At 37.8% G+C, this 22,513-nt stretch overlaps 1 protein-coding gene across 4 annotated transcripts in view; it reads left to right on the top strand.

Moving 5' to 3' along the window:
• Positions 1–22,513, top strand: part of PDE1B (phosphodiesterase 1B) — a 236,694-nt gene that overhangs the window by 201,005 nt on the left and 13,176 nt on the right. For all 4 annotated transcript variants that reach the window (XM_063428329.1, XM_063428355.1, XM_063428346.1 and 1 more), the window contains 6 exons: positions 3,242–3,358; positions 4,945–5,085; positions 7,709–7,809; positions 10,081–10,206; positions 18,598–18,699; positions 19,231–19,351. In XM_063428329.1, the coding sequence (XP_063284399.1) occupies positions 3,242–3,358; positions 4,945–5,085; positions 7,709–7,809; positions 10,081–10,206; positions 18,598–18,699; positions 19,231–19,351 (708 nt within the window). The remainder of the gene's footprint in view (positions 1–3,241; positions 3,359–4,944; positions 5,086–7,708; positions 7,810–10,080; positions 10,207–18,597; positions 18,700–19,230; positions 19,352–22,513) is intronic.

Raw genomic sequence — 22,513 nt, 5'->3', positions numbered from 1 at the left:
AAGGGAGCAGGGATATGGGACGGTAGTTAGAGGGGGTGGATGGGTCGAGGGATGGTTTTTTTTAGTATAGGTACTACAGTGGCATGTTTAAGGTCAGCAGGGACGATGCCAGAAGAGAGCGAGCAGTTGAAGATGTGTGTTAGAGAAGGCACAAGACAAGTGGAGAGAGATCTAATAAGGTGAGATGGGACAGGATCGAGCGGGCAAGTGGTGGGGCGAGAGGAGCAAAGAAGAGCAGCCACCTCTTGGTCAGTAGCTGGGGAGAATGTCTGAAGGGTAGGAAAGGCATGATCTATGTGTGATTGATTAACAGAAAGGCAAGGAGGGGAGAATTCTTTCCTTAGCTGTTCAATCTTGTCAGTGAAGTAACATGCAAAGTTATCAGCAGTAAGGTTAGTTTTGGGGGTGGCCACAGCAGGGCGAAGAAGAGAATTAAAGGTGTGAAAGAGACGCCTGGGGTTGCGGGAACATGAACTAATGAGAGTGGAAAAATAGGACTGTTTGGCAAGGGCAAGGGCTGCACTGTATGAACACAATATGAATCTATAATGGAGAAAGTCTGATTGGGTGCGAGACTTCCTCCAGGAGCGTTCAGCACAACGGGAGCATCTTTGCAGGTAGCGCGTTGATTTAGTATGCCATGGTTGGGGGCGGGTCCTCCTCGAGGTGCTTGTTTGGAGTGGCGCTGCAGTGTTCAAGGCAGATGTAAGAGTAGAGTTATATATGGAGATGGCCTGTGAAGGACAGGAGAGGGAAGGGATGGACAGCAGTTGTGAATCAATGTCAGCTGACAACTGTTGGAGATCAAGAGAATTAAGGTCCCTCCTGAGTTGAGGGAGGTTAGGCTGAGGTTTTTGGGTGAGGGGGTATGTGAGAGCAAATGATAAGAGGTGGTGATCAGAGAGTGGATATGGAGTGTTGCAGATATTAGTTACTGTGCATGCATAAGTGAAGATTAGGTCAAGGGTATTGCCAGCTACATGGGTGGGAGAATTTGCCCACTGCGATAGCCCGAGGGAGGAAGTAATTGAAAGTAGTTTAGTGGCTGCAGAGGTCAAAGGTGGGTTTATAGGAATATTGAAGTCCCCGAGAATTAGGGATGGAATGTTAGAAGAGAGGAAATAGGGTAGCCAGGCAGCAAAGTGGTCAAGGAAGAGAAGAGGGGAACCAGGGGGACGGTAAATAACAGCAATGTTAGCAGAGAAGGGTTTGAAAAGGCGAATTGAGTGTATTTCAAATGATGGGAAAGAGAGAGAAGGGGGGGTGGGAAGAGGTTTAAAAGAGCAGTGAGGGGAGAGGAGAAACCCAACACCACCACCTTTACATTCAGAGTTTCTTGGGTTGTGGGTAAGTTGGAAACCACCGAAGGACAAAGATGCAGTGGTGGCAGTGTCAGAGGGGGAGAGCCAGGTTTCTGTTATGGCTAGTAAATCTATAGAATGAGAGATGAAGAAGTCATGGACAGCAGTGGATTTAGTTATATTGCAAACAGAGCGTGCGTTCCAGAGGGCAGTATTGAAGGAGGATTTAGAGGAACATGAGATGGGTATGAGATTAGTGTGGATCCTTGGGTTAGTATGTGCTGAGTTTGTTACGAGGGGGCCGGGGTTAGGAGAGACATCACCAGCAGCTAGGAGCAGAAGGATAGAAAGGAAGTGAAGGGAGTAGGATTTGAAAGTTTTTTAGGAGGGTATGTATGTAGAGGATTTGGGAGGAGTTGGTGGAGATAGGCTGGAAAGGTATGTGTAGAGTGCATGGGATGAATAGAGAGGGGAGGGGAGTAAGGTGGAAGTAATAATTATGGTGTTGCTAGGGACAGGTGAGTGAAAGGATAGGGATATTTTAGTGATGAGAGAAGTTAGTGTTAAAGTGAAAAATAGAAGGGAGAACATTAGAAAAAAATGTGTATTATATAGATATGTAGATCATATATACAAACACACAAATATCAATGAGTGATTAAACCAATGTAAGGATGCAGTGTGTTAAATAAATTGCAAAATGAAGACCAAAATATCTAAGTGGCAAACATGATCCCAACTCCGTTTTTACAACTTGTCTAATTGTGGTCTGTGTTTTGCAATCTGATTTTCAATTCACCACAATTTACTTTTTATGGAATAAACACCATAGAGTTGTTTTCTTAATTGAACAAACTCCCCGCAACATAATTTAATCAAACTGGTAGAAGGTAGAAGTAACACAGCCTGGGTCCTGCACCAAGAGACTGCTTGATTTAATCAGTAAAAATAGTAAAGAAATAAGAGCACTGCAGATTCATGTTTTAATAGAGTTACGTCTACCTTCAGTAATCACAATATTAATATAAATGAACTATGAATGTAGCCTGCTCTATCATTTTTAGTTACGGTGCTGCATATATCTCTCTGACACGGATCAAAGAATTCTATTCCACAGGATTTACAATTAGATTTCATGGGAACTTCTACATTAGATTTATCTGTTCATTATTAAAAAGTACCTTAAATTTGAGGCCGAAATGAAATTATAATTGATTTGGAGATTTTTTTCTGAATTCAATTATTTTGGACTAAATTTTGAAATTCACTTTGAATTCCCTGCAATTCTTCCTTTAGTGCAGGGGTGCCCAAAAGGTAGATCCCAAAATGTTGACAAAGCATCACGGGAACTGTAGTTTTAAAACATCTTGGGATCTACTGTTTGGGCTCCATTGCTTTAGTGAATAACTCTGTCAGTGTTACTTGCTTGATTAATTAGCAATTAGACAAACTCAAAAAAGTTGTCTACATTAGTTTCCTCCATCTTGCTATACTCTGATTTAAATAAACAGCTATGTTCTCTTTTAATAATGATAATTCTATAACATTTTAAAGACATTTCTGTAGAGCTATGTATTTTAATACCCCTGATTACAATGAATATGTTCACAGGGCACAAAAATACCCACAAAATGAAGATGTGACTGTGTTAACGTTACATTAATCCATTTCTAACGTCTTTCAATAGACTGCAGTGTGCTGAGAAAATAGATGAAAAAAAACAACAAAAATGTGTTTACATAAAGATATGTGTCCTAAATTAATGGGATAACAAGAGGTCCCTTTGTTCTATAATAATTTCAATATTTTTTCAGTACACGCACATGCACACATATGCACAAAACACATCGTAGGTTTCATTATATGGTTCAACAAACTTGGTTTTAAATGAACAATCCCCTGCAAGACTGACTTCTCATTTTCTTCCTTGTTTTCAACAGCATTTGGACCTGTGGGACTTTGATGTGTTTGTTTTGAACAGAGTGAGTGAGGATCACGCTTTGAAAACAATTGTTTTTGAACTCCTGACCAGACACAATCTGAACAGCCGTTTCAAGGTTTGTATGTAAGCAAACCCGAGACACTGCATAATTGTTTTCAGAAATTCAAACCCATAAGATTTAAAAAAAAAAGAAATACTTTTATTGTAGTTTTCCAATTTGCCAGCAAAAAAAAAAAAAAAACGCTCAAAATTTTTTAAATTAATTTTACATCGTTGTCACCTTCTTTAACTTACGCTGTGAGCTCCTGCCTGTATTGCAATGACTCGTGGGTAAACAAATACCTACTGAAGCAATGAATGATCTTTGACCTAAAAAATTTGTTCACTACCTACTGTACTCTCATTAGCAAATTGTCAACTAAGGGTTCTTTAATAATTTATTGGAGTTAAATTCTGGCAGAATGATAAGTGAGGAAGACATATGGACCAAAATTCTTCATTTATTCATAAAACACTTATTTGAAGAAGTAAAAAGATACAAAGTATTACTCTATATATAATATGTCGTAAGCAATAATGACACTTGCACAGTATGACCACAGTAGCTGGTGCAAATTGATCATCTTGTGTTCAGCATGCCACCACCACCACAACAATGGAGATCTTGCTAAGACATAGAAACAGAATTAGGACTAAATTAGAGTTTTATATATATAAAGTTCCACTCTGGGTTATGTTCTAGAAGTAGAGCTATCATCATGAACATGTAAATCAAGGCATAACAGGAGCTGTTCTTAGCCAGGACCTGATTAATAAAGGGGTGTTTTAAACTGAAACGCATGTCCATGGAATAGGCCCATTTGCCCCTGGCATATAACTAAGTGTTAAAACCAGGGTGCAGCAGAAAGTCATCAGAGCAAACCTGTCCAACCTGGCCTATTCCATTGGCCTGTAATGAATTATCAAAGGTGAGTGCAAGAAGAAGCCATCTCTCCCATGTGTCTCTATTTAGAAGGGGCAGTACTTCTTTTGGGCTCATATCCCTCAGTTCCTCTTTTCTATCCTTAAAAGTCCCTTTTTTATGAGCTCCATATATATTGCTAATGTACCTGAGTGTTCGACAGAGATTCACAGCTCACATCAATGTGTATTTAAACTACAATAAATGTGTTTTGAAATCAGATACATTGTTCTTGTTTTTAAATAAATTTTAGTTGCATGAATTGCAATATGTAAGTTACCTAAAATTGTTTATTTGATTCACCTGCCGGTTTGGTAGATCCCCTGATCGCTTTAGTTGGCCCTAGGCCCATGGCCCGTGGTCACTGCAGTCCACCAGCATTTGCTTGGTTTTTCTAATGGTTAGTCAAGACTTGGTTGAAATGTTCTATCGGGGTCTATGGTGAATGCTCCTTATTTAGTGCTATTCCTCAAAATACAACCTATTTTCTACCTAATAAATCTGGCTTTTAGTTTATTTCCATGCTGATTGCTCTACTTTTAGAACTTTGCCCTAAAATTGCTCTGTATAATTTCCCCAGTAGGTATATCCCAAGTACTGCCATTATTTACTCACTGGGCATCGATGTAGCTGGCAATGTTCCAAGTGTATATTTAAGACCATTAACAATACCAGCACTGTGTGGTTTCTTCTCCCAGATGTACTGTATGTTCTCATGCTTTGTGTATGTGTTTTTCTAGATCCCAGTGGCATTTCTGATGAACTTTCTGGACTCTCTGGAAACTGGTTATGGAAAGTACAAAAATCCCTATCATAACCAGATTCATGCTGCTGATGTGACGCAGACAGTCCATTGCTTCCTGTTGCGGACGGGAATGGTGGTAATTGTTGTTATATTAATATATTGTTTACTTGTGTTAACATTCCTGCTTTCAAAGCTTTGCTACATTTTCATGTGAAATGTATATTTAAAGTGACACTCACACCAAAGCTCATAATGTGTTTATATTAAAACTCAAACAAATCTGAATAAAGCTCAAACTATTTTGTTAATATTAAAATCTTCACATCTCTATTGAGACCTAGAACAGAGCATATGTGAAGGTGGTGCATTGATGTTATGTAGGCAAATAATAAATCGGGCATGAAGATATCAACACAGAGTCTCTAAGAACTCCCCAGGAGAACTGCCTGTGTCCAGATGGCACGGAACCTTCTCAACAGTGAAGTGTCACTTATTCCTTATAAGTAAGCTCATCAAAGACCATCATGTGGGCAGTTTTAAGAACATCTTACACTTACTATATTATGTACTTTTCTTAACGTTATGTCATTGGCATCACTCTCATTCATGGAAATCATTAAAGGGTTACTGCAATCAATAAAACACTGTTTTTGGTCAAAGTAAGTCTTACTGGGGATAAGGTTACAAAAAAAAAAAAAAGGTTACAGAATAAGTCTTGTTTGATCGAGCACAGAGGCCAATTTCTTTCTACATCCCAATCCTCCTTCTCTGATGTGGCTCACACACGCTCTCATTTCAGGCTGGCTAATGTCGCTGCCAGAGGTAAAGTTACACCTCTGGCAGCAAATGTTGCTAACTCTGTGTGAGCAGTGTTTTAAACTGAAACGCTGCACACACAAACTCCATGCATTATAGCCATTTCAAATCACTGAAGTGGTACTCGGAGTAACCCATTCAAATTCTATTAAATAAAAGCAGCCCTGTTTCATTTTGGCCGCTTGCTATGAATGCAAGTTCATGTGGCAGGAATCATACTAAGCCCATACAATATGGTCCCTATCTCTCTCTCTCTCTCTCTCTCTCTCTCTCTCTCTCTCTCTCTCTCTCTCTCTCTCTCTCTCTCTCTCTCTCTCTCTCTCTCTCTCTCTCTCTCTCTCTCTCTCTCATCATCTTTAGACTTTGGGCTCCAGAAACATTTGAATTGTCAGAATCGATTCTTCTGGAAAAAATAACATTGTTTAGAGCTATTGAGTTTTATGTATGTGGCATTTCAGTTGGAACAAATTTGTCCATGCGATAGTTTCTTTAAAACGTATTCGGATTAACCAAGATGGAGTTGATATTGGCTGTTTACTGTACAGCAAAGTATGAATAATATGTATATATTTTGCATTACACTGGTGCATTTTCTCACCATTTAATTCACAGATCAGGTGAGAATAAGTAACCAAAAGAAGTAAAAGAACTATATTTCTGTATTATATTTTATTGAATATATTATATAAAAATATAGGTTTTTGTTACGCCTCCCCCTTTTTTCCCTTTGTTGGTCCCTTCTCACTAAATCTGTGTATAAAATCAACATTTAGTGGCTGTCTTCTAACCAGCAATCGTCTTTTTTTTTTTTTTACGGACAGAATTCCGAATCACAAAATAAATAAAACAGATTGTTCAATGTCTTTTTCGCGTGATTCATGATTCATCCATATGGGGATTCGGGATTTTGGAGGAATCGCCAATCGCCTCAAAATCTGTGTGAAACCTAAATGCACAAGTCTAATGTTCTCTTTTTCTTTCTCTATCTATACATCCATATATTAATAAATAAAAAGTGCTACAAATTTCAGCTGCTGGGTAAAGTCATTAAAAGCTATTCTAAAAAAACTGAAACTTTTCTAAGAGATCGGGAAATTGCAACACTTAATCTGACTTTTAGTTTATTGCTTAATTAGAAGCTGGGTAAAATGGCTTAATTCGTGTTACGCTAGCAGCTGTGTTACTTTATTTTCCGTAATAAATAGCACTCCATGTAATGAAGTTTCTACTTATAAATAATTTAAATGACCGCGAACGTGTCTTTTAGGGAAGAGTTCTGATAGGATTTGTGGCAAATATTTCTTTCTCTCTTATCAACAAGCAACGTTATCTTTTAATTCCCCAGCACTTTGGGTTACAATATAATATGCGATAAATATTGCAGCTTTCGTAGCATGTCATTCAGATTATTCTTCTCAAACAATACCCTACAGAGACTGGAGTATCACATGAAAATATCTCTTGCCTGATCATAAGATGACACATGCCTGATACATAGAATCAGGAAGCAAACACGCCGCTATCGCTGAAGACAAATTCTCCCTTTGTCATGCAGAAGCTGCTTAGCGTGAAAATAACTCTGAAATGGTACTCTAATTAAATACCTTTCATAGCACCAATAAAGAAGGAAGACTTGATATTGAAACTGTAAATATTTAAAGTGTTCACTAACTCTCTAGAGCTCCCTCACGTGCTTCATGCATTGCATTGAATTACTGAAGACTGGCTTTGAAGAGATAATGAAATAATATATATATATACTTTATAGGCACTGTAGTCTCATTATATTTCAACATTTTAACAATGCTTATAGTCAGAGCTTAGAATACATTTTAAGATGGTTAGGAAGAAATAGTACTATTGTGGTATGCTTGAGTCTACCTCCCTCTGCTGCCTCCTCTCCCTCACTGCGTGTTTCTCTTGTCTTTTTCTTTTCCGCACAGCACTGCTTAAATGAGATTGAGATACTGGCTATTCTTTTTGCCGCTGCCATTCACGACTTTGAACATACAGGAACAACAAACAGCTTCCACATCCAGACCAAGTGAGTTAAGAGATACGCAGCTCTACTGGCACATTTCAATGTTTCCGGTGTGAAATGATTGTGACCTTGAAGACTCTTTGAGAGCTGTAGACAATTGCTTTAACCCCTTCAGGACCAAACTTCTGGAATAAAAGGGAATCATGACATGTCACACATGTCATGTGTCCTTAAGGGGTTAAATGTATTCATGTCTCTTCTAAGGCTTCTTCAATGTTGTATCCAGATCCAAAAACCTTCCTTGTTATGATCTGCATCTGGAATTTCTGAAAGGACCAATATTTTATAGTGTGCCCAATGCCCTGATGCGAAATGCCCTGAGATTCTTATCAGAGAAATGTGGTGTCTTGCATTGTGGTAATAGTAAATATGTGGGGGCTGAGAACATATGCAACCTTTGATAGTAGTAGATTGAAAAAAGGTTATTTCCACATCTCTCACAATAGAAAATTATATTTTGAATAATAGAAGTTATATTTCGAACTCCTTGTTACAAATGTCATTCGGGGGATGTGAAATAATTAGTATTTGCTCGGTATTTAAAGGGACGATGGTTATATGGAACTGACCGTGCCATATTCTTGTCTCATTCGGTAGTTATTTAATTGTAATCTCTTTATTTCTTAGAAGTTAATGGAGCCGCATATATTTATTAGGGAGTTTGGCACTGTAAACTTGACACCATCATGTCTTTTTATTTGATTTAAATAAAATGTTTTTTGAAAAACATATATTATTCCCATTTTAGAGTTGGAAACATTAATTGAAACAACTTTGCATTATTAATCAGCACCTTTCAATTATCTATGTGCTATTCTATATGTTATAATAATCACATATAAAACATAGTCATACTCATATTTGTGGAAGGGAGTAAATACTTCCTTTGTAGATCTTAATGCAAATGACTGCTGATTCCTCCGTAACATCCCCGTTGTCCCCTCCCACCAATAAATAACACAACACCATATTAGTGGGTAATGGCAACGGCCACAGCTTTATTTTCCGACAACCAGCAAGCAACCACTGTCAGCTGCTGGTTTGACTGAGCAGACAGATGACAGATAATATAAACTTTATAACCAGAGCCTCTTCAGCCTGTCATTCGTGATCCACCAAATCAGGCTGCGACTCCCCAAGCCTGTCTGGGCAGTGTCCTTTGATAACTTGTTGGCGCAAGAAACCCGGCAGCTGTGACAAAAGAAGAAAATAAATAAACAAACAAACATACAAACAAAACAATCCAATAGTTATATCCTACCATCTCACCTAAAGGGGAGGGTGGGTGGGGAAAAAGCACCACCAGGATTCCTCGGCTACTCTCCAGTGGACTGGTGAGTTCTCCCAGAATACCCGGCACCTAGCTCTTGTCAAAAACATTGTAACAATTTTGTTACCATGCCAACCTCTGCGGCCAGCAGTCATGTTCCCACCTCCTTAAGCAGTCCTGGGGTTGACCTTTCATGATCCAATAGTTTTAACAGCCGGCAAAAATTGCAAAAGCTGGATTCTTGTCCTGTCTGATCTTTTAAGTAGAGAACCCTATTAAATTAGTACAACAAGACTTATGTGATTTGTCATTTTTTTATGGTCAGAGAACAAGACATGAGTAAATACCAGATGCAAAACACTGATCTAGACAACTGTATTCATTTGAACACTTTTTTTTCAAACATTAATTTGTAGATGTTATTACTCTTTTCTTTTTGATTTAGGTTTCTTTTTAATATATGCCTTTAAAGAACGTATCCTTTTAAAAATAAAACTTTTTTTGTGGCCCTAAATCAAATGTAATTTATTTTGCTTTTATGTTTACAGATCTACTCTGATAAGACGAGGCAAGAGCATATTTCAGATGGTTATCACCACGTTTATTTATAGTTACAAAATAAAAATCCCCTTTTTTAGCAAGCTGGTTATAATCAGTATTAGAAAATAAATTACAAGTTTCATTAATCTCGCCAACGCCAACATTTACTGAGATATTTTATTTCATGTCAGTGACAATAGACCAGAAATTCTCAGATGAGTTTATTTTTTTTGTATTGTGAGTGCAGACAATATCTCATTTTTCCATCACATTCTACATGGCTATATAGGAATGTAGTACATTGATGGCAATGCATATGATCAGGCTGCCCTTGGAAACTGCTCCAACAGAATGATGAAGAATTTCAACCTACTATGTACTTTTGTTTATATGCTGTGCAATGTATAGCATTGTGCAGGACAAAAAAGGTCTAAAACAATACATTTGTTACATTGCCTTTGTAGATCAGACTGCGCCATTCTATATAATGACCGGTCAGTGCTGGAGAACCACCATGTGAGTGCGGTTTATCGAATCATGCAAGATGATGAAATGAACATCTTTGTCAACCTCACCAAGGATGAGTTCACGTGAGTTCAGTGTAATTACAACTTCTGGTTAATCCTTGACTTTGTTCCAACTAGTGACAAGAGGTGGATGGGCGTAAGAGAAACATGGCAATTTCTGTTTTATTTTACCAAGCATATGTTCTAAAAGGAGATAATAATAATAGTATTTAATATATGATGTCAATGTGATTACATATTACTCTGAGAGATCTTATTGTAAGTTTGTGTGAGAGGGTCCTCATCAATCTATTGTTCCTGTAACATTTTGTAATTGTCTCATCTATTGTTGAATTTTCCCCCTTTTATAATATTGTAAAGCGCTACTGAATAAATTTGCGCTATAGAATTGTCAAAAATAATAATAATCATATCTATCACACTTCAGTTTATGCTACAGGTTGCCCCTTAAATATGGCGATCTGTGTTACTATTGGGAGTTGTTTAGTGATCGATTGAAAATATAGCTTAGTTGAGGGGGCGGGGCCGGGCCGCCGAGCTGAGCGGTCGCAGGACAGCTCAGCTCCTGCAAACAGAGGCACATATAGCCTGTAAATCGAGATTCTGAGAGAAATTACCTGCCAACAGCTGCGACCCTCGAAGTAACCAGGCTACCTGAGCTGAGGAGAGGCTTGCTCCCGGAGTTCTAGTCCCTCGGAGGATGGGGCCCGCTGCATCAGGCGGGACCTATGCTAGCGGTGAGTGGAGCGGACGGCCGCCGCGACACTATCCTGCCCGACGGAGCCCGACACAAGCGGACTACACGCGGACCTGGCCCTCTTTCCCCCCCCTCTGGACCGGGGGGGGTGATCCCGGTCCAAGCCATGAAGCTACACTTGGATGCACTGACGCGCCATCGTGCAGACCCAAGACCCGCGTTTAAGATGGTGGAGACCACATGCGCAGGACCTGCAACACAGAGCACAAGGCGGATCGCAGCCACCGCCTGGCCTGGCACACGGGGCACTATGCGACAACGGACCATTACCAGGCAACGGTCCACAAACCCGGAGACTCCCCGGGCGCATGGCTCTCATCAATCACCATGCATGTGGATACCACTACCGAGAGGCTCATACCGAGAGGCTCATTCTTCATCTGAGCTGGACGCTCACAAGGAGGAACTCCTCCACAGCCTGCCATACCCCCAGGGAGAAGTTCAAGATCCGGCGGAACCCTGGGCCCACGATCCTGGTGATGGGATTCAATTCAATATTGCTGAAGCGCTGACCGCTGCCTGACTTACCAACCATGTGCCTGACGCGGGCCTGCGACCCTCTATAGTCTTGCATTATCTTTTAGAACACTTACCCAGACAGGCAATACATTAGAGTAAACACACAGTATTTGTACCAACTTGCCAACATCACACAAGCCGAGCTAAAACAAGACATAGCAATTATACTATAAAATTAAGCAGACATTCATGTGAATATCGATGTTGAAAGCTATCGCAAATGTATGCATACTTGCTGATATATTATTCATTCTTGCCTTATCTTCTGTAACGAAAATCTATTGCTTCAATAAAATAAAGATTTACAGAAAATATAGCTTAGTTATTCATCTGCAATACGTGACCTTTCAAGTGGTGTCACCATCTCTTCTTGATGATGAGTTCCAAGTAATTTTCTTCCCCCTATATTTCAGTATTAATAAACATATCTTGAAGTCGTACTAACCAGTCAAGTGGATATCTTTCTTGAGCGCATGCAAGTGAATGACAGACATATGGAAGTGGCTCAAGCAATGATATCCTAAAATATGGCTGTTATTGGTATTTCCAGAAAGATTTGTGAACCACTGTTTTGTATATTTCAAGTGTATCAAGATCTTTACAGATATTAAAGTAGCTCTGTCACTTCTAAGTATTTCATAAGTATGTATTATTTATGTATTCAAAGATACCATAAGTAAAAGTAAGGGCTACTACCTGTGGTTGACAAAAGTTGACAAAAAGCAGAGCTCGGCTATCAACTTTTGTCAAATCCCGGCAGCCATCACGTGATGACTGTGGGATTCAGGCATTGTCTCGCTCATCACAAAATGTGATTAATGGAACTCTTGCAGGATCCTTTCAGCTCCAGGTAAGTACACCTACCTTTCACTGCACCCATTGACCACTGGATACTAACTGAAAAAGTGACAGAACTACTTTAAAGGGACACTATAGTCGCCAGAACAGCTCCTGCAGGCTTTTTGCTGTAAACACTGCCTTTTCTTAGAAAAAGAAGTGTTTACATTGCTCCCTAGGGCTACCTCCAGTGGCAGTCACTCAAACGACTAATATAGGTGCTTCCTGGGGCAGTGCTGCACAACGCTCTGCATGGAGACACTGAACATTCCTCATAGATATGCATTAATTCAATGCCTTTCTATAAGTAGATGCTGATTGGCCAGAGAGGCGTTTGGCTTAGCCCTAGCCCACCTCCTTGGCTGGGATAATCAGAGTTGACAATCTCAGCCCATAGGAAAGCATTGGATTGGCTGAGTTATGAATTCTGATGATGTCAGCCAAGGAGGCGGATTGGGGGAGTTTGTATTTCTGACCCTATAGTGTTCCTTTAAAAATTTACTGTTAGTCTTAATAGAAAATATTACTACAACCCTTGTTCATTATTAGATTTTTGGCTATATAATGCTCTATTGGGCATTTGTCACTTGGTCTTCCTGAATTTTATCAAATTAAAACCTGTAGAAATAGCTGAAAACTTACCTTGAATCCAGCACCGGGACAAGTTCCACTTCTACTCTGTCTTCACCAGAGGTCATTCTTCATGGTCCCTGCTCCAATCACATGCAGGGAGGGCTGCATGAGGACAGGGCTCTGGAGAGCAATTTAAGTGTAGGAGAGGGAGGATGCATGAAGAGAGGTCTGACACTAGTGTAGGGGAGGGAAGCTGCACAGAGGGAGAGAACTTCTGTCCCAGAAATGTAATGTATGTGAAAGGGAGGAGGCTGGAGAGAGAGAGACGGCACTCTGGATGTGCAGTGTTTTAGGCAGAACAACATGTAAAATATAGTAACATGGAAAGGTCGGTTGTGGTGTGCTGGAACCGACGATGCGGTAGGCCTGTAATAAAGAGGGCAAAAAGTAATTATACCATGCAAGATTTATTGCAATCTACAAAGGATAAGCATATTACAATAGATCACACATTCATAGTATGGAAAGCTTGGCGAATTTTCAGAACAGGTTAGGATATGTATCTGGAGTAAGCAGAGGACTTCCATCTTCCTAACATTTAAATTTTTAGTATATTTTTACTGGAGGCCTTAGTGGCTGCTCCGATTCGGAAGGAGTGACCTAAGTAGTTGGCAGAATTAACACCCAATCTCATGAGTAATATGCATACATAAAGCATGAATTTATGCAAATTACTACTACTAATACATTAGGTGAAAGGAATGTATGTCCTTGCGAGGACCCCGCGATCACATGGACGGCATAGCCGTCCAAGGCAGTGCCAGCAGGGGGAGTGCCTGTAATGACAGGTACTCCCCCTGCTGTCTGAAATTCAAATAAAATCCGTTAAAACAGTGTAAAAATAAGATTATATATACTTAGATCATATATATATTTATTATATATATGATCTAAGTATATTTATACACATATACACATATACACATAAATATACATACACTGTCTACATGTATTTTAATATTAATATATACATAATTATATATATATATTAATATCAAAATACACGTACAATGATATTGATTAAATATATATATATAATTTTTTTTATATATATATTTATATATAATAAAAAATAAATAAATATATAAATACGTTAAAAAATAAAATAAAAAAATAATACAAAATAAATAGATAAAAAATATATAAACATGCGAAATTTCGTTCTAACTGTATTTTAAAATTAATATATATATATTGATATCAAAATACATGTAGAACGAAATAATATATATATCTATATACATAAGTATATACATATATATCACTAAATATATACCTATATATAAATAAAAATAATAAAAAAAATTATATACATATATATGCACACATATATATATATATACACACCTATATATATATAATAATTCTACGCATATATTTATGTAATAATTTTACATAATTAGGTCATTTTATTAATTACAATTAGCGGGACCTGCCTGACAACCCATGCTGAAACTATAGGGAATTTAATTTGCTAGCACTATATTTAACCCTGTAACTTTCCAAGACACCATAAAACCTGTACATGGGGGGTACTGTTTTACTCGGAAGACTTCGCTGACCACAAAAATTAGTGTTTCAAAACAGTAAAATATATTACAACGACGATATCGTCAGTGACAGTGACATTTTTTGCATTTTTCACACACAAATGGCACTTACACTGACGATATAATTGTTGTGATACGTTTTACTGTTTTGAAACACTAATATTTGTGTTCAGCGAAGTCTCCTGAGTATAACAGTACCCCTCATGTACAGGTTTTATGGTGTTTTCAAAAGTTACAGAGTCAAATATAAGGTTTGCGTTTCAGTTTTTTCACATTAAAATTCGCCAGGTTGCCATTGAGACCGTATGGTAGCCCAGGAATGAAAATTATCTCCATGATGGCATACCATTTGCAATAGTAGACAACCCAGGGTATTGCAAATAGGGTATGGTTTTTTTTTTTAGTAGCCACTTAGTCACAAACACTGGCCAAAATTTGCGTTCAAATTAGTTTTTTGCATTTTCAAATATTAACACTAACTTTGGCCAGTGTTTGTGACCAAGTGGCTACTAAAAAAGACTGGACATACTCCATTTGCAATACCTTAGGTTGTCTACTTTTGCAAATGGTATGCCATCATGGGGGTAATTCTTATTTCTGGGCTACCATATGGTCTCAAAGGCAACGTAACCAATCTGGCGAATTTCAATGTGAAAAAACTGAAATATGTAACATGCTATATTTGACCCTGTAACTTCCCAAAACACCATAAAACCTGTACATAGGGGGTACTGTTTTACACGTGAGACATCGCTGAATACAAATATGTGTATTGTATTGCAGTAAAAGCAAACAGTATTATGACATTCACAGTTAGAATGTCACGTAGAACTAAAAAAATTTAAAAAAATCTTATTTTCTCTCATTTTTGTAATATTTTTTTCATATTAAATTATGTTCCATACCTAAATATTTGATGTTAAACGAAAGCCCTGTTTCCCCTGAATAAAATTATATATAATAAGTGTGGGTGCATTTAATATGAAAGAGGTGAATTACGGTTGGACAGACATGTAGCGCAAATGCCAGGTTTTGTTTACGTTTTTTTTGGATCACAACTTGTACATTTGGCTGCGGTCTTAAGGGGTTAAAGTTCAATTTACATAGCAAGAGATACAAACTTCTAAAGCAAGTTAACATCTGATTTAAAAGGAAACCATTTTATTTCATGCAGTCTGTGTGAATCACAGCCAGGGGCGGTGTGGCTCGGGCTGCATAAACAGATACAAAAGGGATTTAACGCCTAAATGGGATTTAACGCTGAAATATTAAAAAGACTACACTTTTATTTGATAACCTTGTTTAAGCCGTGTGCATAGATAGGACATATCTTATACAACATGCATACGTCAGCTTTTCCAGGAACCTGCGTAAGGACCACCCATATGCAATGTTCTGTTTGTGTCATGAAAAAAATGAATACGATTTAATGAGAAAAACAAACGGATCTTGCTTGTGCAATTAACTTTTGTTACTTCAGTGCTAAATTAGATAAATCATTTCAGTTTATAGGTAATTCAACTGATGTAATTTGTAGATAATTTCTCTAATTATGCTAAGACTCTCAAGATGGGGTTTACATGCCATTCATCCGTGAAGATCAAGAAGCTTTCAGCAGAAAAAAAAAATGGTTAAGAAGGAAGAGAGTAAGAGAATAAACCTGCACATTTTATAGACGATTATTATTAAAGCTGTTTTCAGTACCAGAGTCCCCACAGGCAAGTTTCAAATGGTTATGGTCACATACTTGTAAATAGAGATACTAGACTTTGGTAATGGAGGAATCACGATTTTGACAAATTTGGCCAACTAGGGCTCTTAGACTTAGATCAGAACTGTGAACTAATCTCAAAGCAATAGAAACTCCCAATGGCCGGTTGCTTCGGTATTAGGTGTTAATTATTTGCCCAATGGAGGCACTAGAAGCCAGCAGGCACATAGTTAAAACAGCATGTGGAGGTCACAATGACCCCCAAATTAGTACAAAGGATGTATTATACCTTTTCCATGCCCCTATTCACCATGCTGTGAGTTGGGGCATTTCTGCTAAACAGCGAGCAGCTGTTGACTGCTGAATATAATGAAACACTGCAAAATACCATTTGGGGCATTCTTCAATTTAAAGAACGGGGGAGGGGTGAACAGGTCACTATCCATCCCCTGTACCACCACAGTGAGGCTTTAAATAAAAGTATGAAGTTGCAGAGATATAATGTCTCTACGGAGGTCCACCTATTAAATAATAATATTCATATAGTTAATCGTTTTTTCACACTCCAGTCAGAGCACACTGATTGGTTGGCTTGTCAGAAAGCTCTGACTGATTTGCACAGCGTAGGAAGGCTCGGAGGAACCAAAATACTTTGCCCTGGTCAAGTTTAATAGACTCAGTGATAAATACCTACATCCACACCACAGATTCATAAACAGGCACCCAAATAAAAATATCTACGCCCAAATACAGACAACCATACATAGATAGACATTTCAAATTAATATATGTAACATGGCTCCAGGCAGTCATGTATTCAGCCCCTGCTGCTGACCAGACATAAATGCTATTGACTTCTCAAGGAGCATATTCTCTTCTGCTGCCCTGTACCTGCCAATGGTTGTAGGTCTGTTTCTCTTCTTGAGTAGACACACTATTCAATTGAAACTACTTAATGGGTAAGCTTGTTCCAAAAACCCCAATATTTGTGACTAACAAGACAGCACCAGTTGTGTGTTACAATGTGTCCCAAATAGGAACCTACATTAAATTTGAAGAAAAACTCCAGACACCATAATCACTACAGCTCACTGTAGTGGTTATGGCTCCAGGAGTGCCCTGGCACCCCCTATCCCAAGGAGACAAACCATAATTGAACAGTTTGGCTTCATACCTGAGATTTGTCAGCCTTGGTCAGCTAAGGGGTTAATATCTGCATTTGCAGTGTTTCAAAGCAAAATACTGTGCATACAGACTCCAAATCACTGAAGTGGTCTTGGTGCTTTAATGTTATTTGGTTATCTAATAAACAATGTGGGTTTTCTTGAATTCCTTGTCCTGCACTTTAATAATAACAACAATAACAAAGTATTTAACCAGGAAAGGTACGTTCAGATTACTGTGGTTTTGAAGTACGTCCTGGGGATGTTACTTTTGCCCAACATCCAGGGGATGTTACTATCACCCAGTTTAATGGTACTCTAGCCTGATATCATCATCATTCCCCCATCCACCAGCGTAAACTGATTGAAACAATCATCAACAATGGTGTAATTTTAGCCATCACTTTCATGTATTTATCCCTTCCACCATTTCAAAACATTTCCTTTTAGCCCATGTAATTATTATTTAACCCCCCCCTACCACCACCACCACCATGACAAATACATTGTGTTCTGACCCATTCTCATCATTCTTCCTAATCTCATTACATTGTAAAAAAATCGCTATTCTGTTATTATGTTAACTCTTACCGTATTGTCCTGTCCCTTCCAATCAATCCCACCCTGAGTTACCGCCTTCACCATCTCCCTGGACCTTTCTATTGCCCAGTGTGATTAAACTCCGTATAAAAACATTTCTAAATATTGTGATCTATCTCGTGCATCCCTGTGATCGTCCTCCTCCGTATTCAGCTCTCAGTGGGTGGTTGTCATATAATATCTGAGCTGCAGCAGTAAGAGATCCCGTTCTCTCCGTGACTGTAAACTCCTGCCGATATTTAGCAGTCTCAACTCAACAAGATATTCTCTACAGGGAACCAGTACTGTCATAGAGAACTACCGTTCTGTAGAACAGCTAGGTGGCTATCACATGACAGCTACCCACTGAGGAAACATATGCCAGATGTCACGGGGCTAAAGCCTACTCTGTATCCAATTTTAGCAAACAGAGAAATACATTTAGCATATATGTCAATGCATGTGTTTTTATACAACTACATTGTACATATTAGAGAAGTTTCTGAATATCTAGTACTGCATGACACTAGCTGGAAAGGAGAAGAGTGCGCATGTACACGTTCAGTGAGCCCATTGGAAGCAACTACTAATACCAACATATACACCGTTATAAGATTTTTGCTGTTAGCCACCATATTGGTTTGCATTGTGTATGTGTGTGCATAGGCTTGCTGATACATACTGCTGTAAATTTTATTTCTTCAGGGAACTAAGGTCTCTTGTCATAGAAATGGTCCTGGCCACTGACATGTCTTGTCACTTTCAGCAAGTCAAAACCATGAAAACATCTCTGCAGCAGCTGGAAATGTGAGTAAAGGATGATGTTCTTCAACATATTTGCATTCCAACTAGAAGCATCTGTTATACCTTAGAACCAGTGAATCAAAACAATAGAATAGAACAACAAACTACAGAAATAAATTCAGATAAGATGAGATTATCAGGAACTGGATAGAAAAATAACATAACAGAGAAGAATCAGAGACATAAAGTTGTAGAAAGACAGTGTCTGCCTGAATGATCTGTCTTGTGAGATGGAGAAAAGATGGAAAAATAGATAGAGACATACAGACAAACAGACAGCGGAAAAGCATAAACATCTGACCACAGCACTGGTCAAAGTTTCGAAATTCTTTAAGACCTTTTTTCTTCTATGGAAGACCACAATGTTGACCTAAGCATTTTAGGAGTAATATATAATTTTAATATATAATGTGTTTAACCCCTTAAGGACCAAACTTCTGGAATAAAAAGGGAATCATGACATGTCACACATGTACTATGTCCTTAAGGGGTTAATGTAACATATGATGTATTTCTTGCTCTTTTATATTTTAGAATTGACAAATCAAAGGCCCTTTCTCTACTGCTTCATGCTGCAGACATCAGTCACCCAACAAAACAGTGGAAAGTACATGGACGTTGGACCAAAGCTTTGATGGAAGAGTTCTTCAGACAAGTAAGAATGCAAACTCACAAACTGAAATTTAGATTGATTTATTTTTATATATAGTGTGGCGTTTTTTAAATAACTAGATTCTATATAAAAGGTTGAGCATATCTCAGTGAGAAACCAAGTGTATCATAAACGTTGGTGTACTAAGTAAAATTAAATGTGTTGTTTCTTTAGCAATAATAATATCAAAACAGATAATAAACCTATTTAATACGTTTCAAGTAATTGACGAGCTGTGAGCATCCTTGAAATGACATATCAGACATCAGTAGAATGAAAGAAAACTTTTTGGTTAGGCTGCAGAGAGTTAGTTTTGCAAGAATGGTTTGGGTGGTTTATGAGATGATTTTGGCAAGGAATTATAAGAAATAGGTATACACAATGTCCCTTCATGGAAACCTTGTAGCAGAACTAAATATATAGTAGGATCAAGAAAGTTAAAATAATCAAAATCACTTGTGGATGTTCAATATCTGTTGAGAAATACACTTTGTCTTTTTATATTTTGATAATACCAAACATTTTATATTATATAATTTACATTATAATTTTGAGATTACTCTGTACACATCATATGCATTACCATAGTTAACGATATATATATAAAAAAAATTATTGTCATCATGCAAAGTGCATCTTTATTTCATAAAACCACCTTGCATGAATCCATTCTTTCTTTCACATGACCACTGTCTACATTACTATAATATAAACAATCTCTGTCACTCTCTGAGGCTGTCTCTCAGACTTTCTTCAGACATTATCAATGTCTCTCTCTTTCTTTGTCTCTCTCTTTTTTAGCGTATCTGTCTTGGGATTTCACCATATTACCTCTGTCTCTCTATATATTGTGGTCTTTTTCCCTGTCTAATTTATCTTTTAGTCTATTTCCATTCTGTCTATATCTTGCTCTGCATCTTTCATTATTTTATCACATTATCTCAGTCTCTCAATTTCACATTCGTTTTTTTCTCACACGCCAAAGTATTGATACTTAGCACGGCCTCTGCAGCTACAAAAGCTACTGCAGTTTGGAAGATGAAGTATAATGACATCCATTGTAAAGACACAGTAAACAGAAAATGCAAACACTCTGTGATAGTATCTAGTTCTGACAGGGTAACTGTTCTTGAGACCATTATTCAGTTGGGTCAGTTTTCATCCATAACCATTAATGAGACTAAATTTTGAGGACTAAAATGAGCAGTCTCTCATAAAAGCTTGAGTCCCAAGCAATATACAAATGTGACTCCCCCAATTACTGCAGTTACCTGAACACTATAGCCACCCAGACCACTTCATCTCAATGACGTGGTCTGGATGCCATGTCCCTGTAGTTTTAAGCCTGCAGCCGCAGTCATTGCCATTATGCAGGTACGGTTATGTTTACATTGCAGGCTTTATATGCTTCTAGTGGCTTTCACACTGACAGCCACTAGAGGTGCTTCCACAGAAATAGCCAAGTAAAATTCAGCTATTTCCATGAGACCATCTGATTGGCACAGCGTGATGTTTTGCCGTAGGTGCGCACTAGCCTCCCATTGCTCTCCCATGGGAATGCGTTGATTTGGCTAAGATCATCAATATTGATGATCTCAGCCAAGGAGGTGGGACTCCAGTGAGGGAGAAAAGATAAGTAGAACATCTGTTTTACAGCTTACAAGTGAGGGCAAGTAACCTAAACCGTTAACAGAGAACTATAGCGTTAGGAATACACATTTGTATTCCTAACACTATAGTGTTCCTTTAAGGTATGACAAATGCTTATTTAAATATCAGCAAAACAATATGTTTCCATTTTATGTGTTGTAGTTTTCTTGTTTTGTCTGAAACTGTCTGTAATCATGTGTTTATGTAATATTGCATGTAAATCATTGTTTACGGCAATAGTCTGTTCACATGATTTTTGTATTATATTATAATAGCAATCGAAATAATTACAATATATCAATTATGTTTCAATTTAATAAAAGGCCCTGCTGGCAGGCTTACTGTGATTATTATTGTTTATTAAATGATTACTCAGCCATTTGGCTTTTGAATTAAAACAATAAATTACGAAAAGCAACACAATGAAATGTCGTTAATGTAAAAATAGAGATTGTTAAATCAAACCTGCTTCTGTAAAAAAGCAAAAACACAGACAAAACAAAAACGTAAAAAGTTTCTGAACAGTTTATCTCTCTACATAAATAGAATTAAAAAAAAAACAGAACATAGAAAAAACATGTGACAGCCTTCAGATTCCAAATATGAATTATATGACACATTATCAACCCAGCTACGCTACCCAATTGATGTGTCATGCTTTGAAGACAATTCTCTTTTCTCATTTAATGTCTAGATGAGGGTTTTATTTTAGTTTAAATAATACTTCCAAACAGACATGTTATCTATCTGATTAATACGAAAGCTGGGTTACTTAGGAGTATGTCGAACTGGCATTTATTAAAATCCAAGACGTGAAATGTTATGTTTATGCATTAATATTAATAGGAGATTCAGTAAAAATAGTGTATATGTATTGGACATTCAGTAAGTAAATCCCACAAGAAAACTATGAGCCTAAGCAATATGGACACTAAAGACCTCTCTCGCTATTTACAAAGGTCTTAAAATCTTGTTCAGCTCATGATCGTAATCCCGTTGACGTAATTGGGGATTTAGCTCTGGACATCTCAATAAAATGGCAAGATTCTTGTGAAAAAGCTTAGTTCTATACAGTGCACAAAGTAGGCCAGACATTGTTTTATGGAGTGAGAGATCTGCACAGCTGTATATCCCCCAGAATGTTGTAGATTTTTCCACCTCTGATGGCCAAGTCAGTGTGCCGTGTAGAGCCTTTAACCCTTAGGTCACTAGGCAAATTTATGTCTAGAGGCTATTTTAGTAGGCCCCAGGGGTTGAGAGATATATTTCACATTCATTCAGGCCCCAGGCAGAGACTCACAATAAGTAATTTTTTTTATTGAAACAACAAAGCTTTTCCCAGTGCAAAGAAGACTGTTTTCACAAGTGGAAGAGTCTAGTAAAGGTGTCATCTTATTATTATTATTATTATTATTATTTTATTATTTATTTAGCACCAGCAAATTTCGTAGCACTGTACAATGGGTGGACTAACAGACACGTAATTGTAACCAGACAAATGGACGCACAGGAACA

This window comes from Pelobates fuscus, chromosome 1 (genome assembly GCF_036172605.1).
Source record: "Pelobates fuscus isolate aPelFus1 chromosome 1, aPelFus1.pri, whole genome shotgun sequence".
NCBI lineage: Eukaryota > Metazoa > Chordata > Amphibia > Anura > Pelobatidae > Pelobates > Pelobates fuscus.
This window is presented reverse-complemented; position numbering and strand designations above follow the sequence as displayed.